The sequence below is a fragment of the Sardina pilchardus genome, chromosome 16 (assembly GCF_963854185.1).
Source record: "Sardina pilchardus chromosome 16, fSarPil1.1, whole genome shotgun sequence".
In the NCBI taxonomy this organism is placed as follows: domain Eukaryota; kingdom Metazoa; phylum Chordata; class Actinopteri; order Clupeiformes; family Clupeidae; genus Sardina; species Sardina pilchardus.
Genome location: NC_085009.1, coordinates 19,904,163 through 19,910,313, shown reverse-complemented (window position 1 = coordinate 19,910,313; position 6,151 = coordinate 19,904,163). Strand labels below are relative to the sequence as shown.

General features: G+C 47.1%; 1 protein-coding gene across 1 annotated transcript in view; it reads right to left on the bottom strand.

Moving 5' to 3' along the window:
- Positions 1-1,750: 1,750 nt before the first annotated feature.
- The window catches only part of LOC134060588 (cerebellin-1-like), a 6,656-nt gene continuing 2,255 nt past the window's right edge, over positions 1,751-6,151 (bottom strand). The window contains exons 2-4 of the mRNA XM_062517324.1: positions 5,658-6,151; positions 4,785-4,904; positions 1,751-2,184 (exon numbers count right to left, since the gene is read on the bottom strand). The exon at positions 5,658-6,151 is cut by the window's right edge and continues 407 nt beyond it. Of these exons, the coding sequence (XP_062373308.1) occupies positions 1,987-2,184; positions 4,785-4,904; positions 5,658-6,002 (663 nt within the window). The 5' untranslated portion in view covers positions 6,003-6,151 and the 3' untranslated portion in view covers positions 1,751-1,986. The remainder of the gene's footprint in view (positions 2,185-4,784; positions 4,905-5,657) is intronic.

Genomic DNA, 6,151 nt, shown 5'->3' with positions numbered 1-6,151 from the left:
ACTCAGGGTTAGTTTTACCAACAAATTATCCAGCAGCCACAGCCATGTCAAATTTACTCTTCAAATATTATTGGTGGTAAATCATACGATTTATTACGTATGTTAAATGTTCAGTTTCCACATTTCTCTAAGCAGTGTCTTCATTTCAGTTTGAAATCTGGGAGAATAACCTAAGGTTGCCAGTATGCGCATATGAAAGGGGGAAAAAAAAAGCACTTCCTACATCTTGTTGGGCAGCCCCGCCTCCGCCCATCTGTGCGTTGTGCGTGTGACACTAACGGGTTGCGACGGCGCGTGCGGCATAATCACCAGGCTTCTGGCACCGTCCTGCCGCGTCCGTGTCCAGGAGCTCCATCTGCCCGCCGGATCTGCCCACTACGAGGGGCGGCTCGTCCAGCCGGCGCGTGACGGTCGCCTGTGACTCGGCTTCTCCGCAGCCCCCCCCCCCCCCCCCTGTCCGCCTCCCCCTCCCAACGTTCACCCACTACCTCGATCATCCAGTCCACAGAGATAGTGGTGTGTGTGTGTGTGTGTGTGTGTTTGTGTATATGTGTGTGTATATGTGTGTGTGTGTGTGTGTGTGTGTGCGTGCGTGTGTGGTGTGTGTGCGTGCGTGCGTGCGTGTGTGTATATGTGCGTATGTGTGTGAAGAGAGGGGTGGGGGTTTGCTGGGAGGGACACAGACCCTATTTATGGGACAGACAGCTGCCGGACACGAGGTCTCTGTGTGCCTAGCAAATCGTTATTGGCACGGATGCAGAGAGATTTTTTTTTTTAGGGGTGGACGAAGGTGGGTTGTTTTTTTGTCTGGGAGGTCCTGCTGATGGCGACAGGTGCACACAACATAGCATGGGTTTGTGCCCATTAAGTGATGTGCGTGCGTGCCCAGGTGCTCTGGTTGTAAAACGTGCAGGCAAACGGGTACTCTGCCTCACCCGCCGCGACTCCCGTGCCAACTACCATGCGTGCCGTCCGTCTATAAACAGGGTTAGGGATGGCTTTCCAATCCACCTTGCCAAGCTTGTGAACTAAAGTGGGCACCGAACATAGAAGCGCGGTGGACCCAAAGGACTCAGTTTAGAGTTGCAGTCAGTTTGAGTCCAGGTCTGGGAAGCCTGCCCGTCCAGGTAAGGGCCAGGATTAGTAGACTGGCACCAGCGTTCGGGCACGCACACAACACAACGGACTCCGGCTGACACTGTCGGTTTGCACCAGTGATGTGCTGACTGACTCTGAAGAAGATGGAGTGACCATCGACACGTTAAGTTATTGGCCACCTCTAAGAATGTATGTTTGTGTGCTCCAGATATCGCCTTTCTTATGTACCAATGATGCACTAGTGAAAAAATACATTTAGTTTAGTTGTAAGAATGAAGAGTACTTGTATGTTTGTATGCTCCAGATATCACTTGTCTTATACCAAATGATGCGCTAGTGAAAAAACACAGTGAGTGTTGTTGTACCCGTTTATCATATTGCATTGTTCAGCTGTATTGCCACAGAGTGTTTGAAGAGGAGGAATCACATACTATCCAGAACTGGGCGTATAGGCTTCATGCATAAATAAGGCATTACGCACACTTGACACAGACAAGCAACAGCTAGAGGGGAGGCAGAGACATAAAAATATGCTGTATACATACACATACAGAGGACAAACATACATACATGCCTACACAGGATACAATGTTGTTCACATTCATTTATCTTCTCTCTCTCTCTCTCTCTCTCATACACACACACAGATTTCCACACACTCACACACAGGTTTATATTTCTATAAAGTCTTGTCCTTGTGTATTTTTCTCAAGGCGAGCGCCTCATGTCACAGCACCTCGCCTCCCCTCCATTGTCAAAGCGCACTCAAACTTGACATCACTGCAAAAAGCAAAACGTTGCCCCCCCCCACACAGTGTTTTTGAGGGGCTGAGTTATGGACGCCACCCCCACACCCCATGCTCCGCCCTCCATGGCGTCTCCCCCACCTCACAGTGGAAAGACCAGGAAGCCGGAGAAGGTGGAGTACTTCCACCCCCCCATCAAGTTCCCCCTCTCCAGCTTGAGGTACGCCTTGTCGCCCCTCTCCATGGTGATGAGCCCGGCGTTGGTGGCAGCCTCCCGGGTCACGTCCTGGTCGCCGGCAAAGGCAGAGATCACCGGCCAGCCGTTTAACACCAGACTGACCTGCAGGCCAGGGGTGGAGAGAGAGAAGGATAGATTTCAGTGAGCGGGAGGTATAAAGAGTGAAAAGAGGAAGAGAGAAAAGAGGGAATGAATGATGGAGGGGGTATGGGGAGGAGAGGGAATGAATGATAGAGGGAGTAGGGGAGGAGAGGGAATGAATGATAGAGGGAGTAGGGGAGGAGAGGGAATGAATGATAGAGAGAGTAAGGAGAAGAGAGAATGAGAGGGTTTAAGGGAAGAGAGGATGGGTGATAGAGGGAATAAGGGAGGAGAAGATGGAATGAGAGGGTGTAAGGGAAGAGAGGGTGGATGATAGAGGGAGTAGGGGAGGAGAGGGTGGATGATAGAGGGAGTAGGGGAGGAGAGGATGGATGAAAGAGCGAGTAAGGGAGGAGAGGGTGGATGATAGAGGGAGTAGGGGAGGAGAGGGTGGATGAAAGAGCGAGTAAGGGAGAAGAGGGTGGATGATAGAGGGAGTAGGGGAGGAGAGGGTGGATGAAAGAGCGAGTAAGGGAGGAGAGGGTGGATGATAGAGGGAGTAGGGGAGGAGAGGGTGGATGAAAGAGCGAGTAAGGGAGGAGAGGGTGGATGATAGAGGGAGTAGGGGAGGAGAGGGTGGATGAAAGAGCGAGTAAGGGAGGAGAGGGTGGATGATAGAGGGAGTAGGGGAGGAGAGGGAATGAGAGGGTGTAAGGGAAGAGAGGGTGGATGATAGAGGAAGGAGAGAGAATGAATGATAGAGGGAGTAGGGGAGGAGAGGATGGATGAAAGAGCGAGTAAGGGAGGAGAGGGTGGATGATAGAGGGAGGAGAGGAAATTAATGATAGAGGGAGTAGGGGAGGAGAGAGAGAATCAGGGCTAGTTCTATAGCCTATACATTTGGGTGGGCTGGTAGAAAGTTTGGGTGTGCTGTGCAACATACTGTAGCAAAGCGGTTAAATCGACATACAGTAAACACAAAACACAAACACACATAAAATGGTATGACCTATCTTTAAAATCATGCCTCCAGAGTGTAGCATTGCATCTGCCTGGCTGCTTTTTTTCATACAATTCATAATATTCATAAGATTCACAGACTTTTAGAAATTGGCCGGAGTTCTCGTTTCAGGCATCAGGAGCGGGGTTTACCTATAGCACATGCTGCACAGCTATGTACCTAGCTACCATTACACTCAACACCAACTCATCTTCAGAACATCCAAGCTCGGTTTGAGGCTGCACATTACGCAGATTCCCAACTGAAAAACCTGTCTATGGACTGACCCTCTGTTAGATATTTTTTGATGTTTTTTGTGCAAAAGACAAGAACCAGTGATCCCAAATGACCACAGATTGTATTATCTTTGCAAAGAGAGAGAATGATACAACACAAAATGGTTCGCACCAGACTCTGATGAGTTATGTCCGAGTGCTTCCTTTTATGTGTTTACTCAAGCCAAGTCTCTGGTTTGAAACCACAGTACTTCTTTACCTTGCATGACAATTGCGCTCTGGCTCATTTTCAGCCAGATATGTTTAAAGGGCAACGGATATTCTAAACAGAACATAACTTTTGATCAGAATAACAAAACAGAACTTGCGGTTTACTGTACACTCGGGTCTAGCTGAAGCAATTTTCATTTCCCATAGTTATACTTTGCACACATAAGAACTATGTAAATGATTACAGTAATACATAAGAATAAGGTTTAAGATCAATATAAAATAATACATGTTTCATCAATCAATATATAAGAATACTTGTTTCATCACTCATGATAGCAACACAAAACATATGCTGTAAGAGCTTTTTCGGATTAGCCCACCCTGGCCCCTGCCTAGAGCTGCCCCTGGGGTGGATGATAGAAATCGATTGGAAGAGGGCACAGGGGTGAGTAGCAAGAAAAGTTGTACTGTAGGTTCGTTTCCACTGTTATGCCCTTGAGCAAGGCACTTAACCCTGAGTTGCTCCAGGGACAGGAGCCATTGTAATATAATTGACATATGTAAGTCGCTTTGGATAAAAATAGTTTGCTAATATAAATGCAAATAAAGAAAAACATACACGTGTAGTGATAGAAATGTAGAGGGACATAGACAGCGATGTAGGAAAGGTGAACAATCAGACAGTAATTATACTCCTCTTAACCTCTGCCATAATTCTTGGCTAGTCTAGCTCCTTAACTGCTATGCTACCTTCGCACCAGGTTTTTCATTACTTTGTGCACGTCGCTTTGCACATTTTGTTGTCACTGTTTGTCTACTCTGTCCTTCATTCTGTTTGACCTAAGACTACATGTATCCTACAGTATACTGTATGTATCCATTCTGTTTGACCCAAGACTACATGTATCCTACAGTATATGTATCCATTCTGTTTGACCCAAGACTACATGTATCCTACAGTATATGTATCCATTCTGTTTGACCCAAGACTACATGTATCCTACAGTATATGTATCCATTCTGTTTGACCCAAGACTACATGTTTCCTACATTATGTATCCATTCTGTTTGACCCAAGACTACATGTATCCTACAGTATGTATCCATTCTGTTTGACCTACAAGAATAAGACTATGTATCCTATGATGATGTGAATCAGAGTGGTGTCTTGCCTGTATGGTTTGCCTGTTGTACACTTTGACCACATGGAAGCTGAAGCTGTAGACTCCTTTTCGGGGCGCTAGGAAAATGCTGCGTGCTGGGTCAAAGTGAGCCCCAACATTTACTAGGACCTGCAGGGGGGGGGGGGGGGGGGTATACATAGTATACATTACTGTTTCACACCTATGCCATTCGCTAATTCACTCATTCATTCACTCATTCACTCACTCACTCAAATCAGTTAGTTGTTATGTATTCACTGATGTGCTCTTCATGCCATTCATTCACTCACTCACTCACTCGCTCACTCACTCACTTGCTCACTAACTAAACTGAACAGTTACTCTCGCTCACACAGTATACAGTGTTACACAGTATTATTGTGGATGCATCACACTGGCATGGTGCAGTCGCTCCTCTCTGAGGAGTCATGGTTCTTTCAAGTCTTCCTTCATTCACTCATTCATTCTGTCAGCAAATCAGGTAGTCGTTATTCCTTCACTTATGTGCTCTTGCACTCATTAGCATATTACTCTTCTCTCCAATGCACCTGCTCAAAAGTTTTTTTCACATTCTGGAACATTCTGCTAAACTATGGCCTAGAGTCATGCACTTGCTTACTTTGTTATCCATACACTCTTTCACACACTAATTCGCAATCCATCCAACCATCCATCCATTCTTCCTGTCATTCATTCATTTATTCATTCATTCATTAATTCATTAATGAATTCATCAATTTACCCATCCATTCATGCATTCATTCATTCACTCCAGCCAGGCAATACGTCAATCAGTCAGTCAGTCAGTAAATCACTCATCCAATGATTCCATCTCATTCCTTTTTTGTTTACACTTTTCCCACTTCCTCCTCTGCAACTCACCTGGTCAAAATAAATGGTCATGGTGCGGTTGCTCATCTCTGACGGCTCGTGGTTGGTGTTCCGGATGGCCGAGAAGGCCACGCGCCCCGTGCCCGACCGCACCGACATGCCCAGCGGGTTCCCAGAAGGCTCGGCGGCGGGCGTGGAGTCGCACACCACCAGGCACTTCCCCTCCAGCACGATGGGCTCCGTGTCATTCTGGCCCCGGACCTCCAGAGGACCCAGCGTCAGCAGCAACGCCAAGCCCAGGAGGAGATGCGTGCAGTGGGGCAGCACCGGACAGGACCAGCCCCTGTTTGGATGGAGGGCAGGAACATGCCAGAGAGACACAGGCACTGCAGCCATGTTGAGTTGTCAGAGGGAAAAAACTGGATGAAAAGTATGCAGACGTAAGATCCTCCTTGAGTATCTCGTCATAAAACAAAAAAATCCCACACACTTGGTTTGTGTCTTGAAGTCAGAAAATAAGGGAAAAAAAGAAAAGAAAGGAAGAT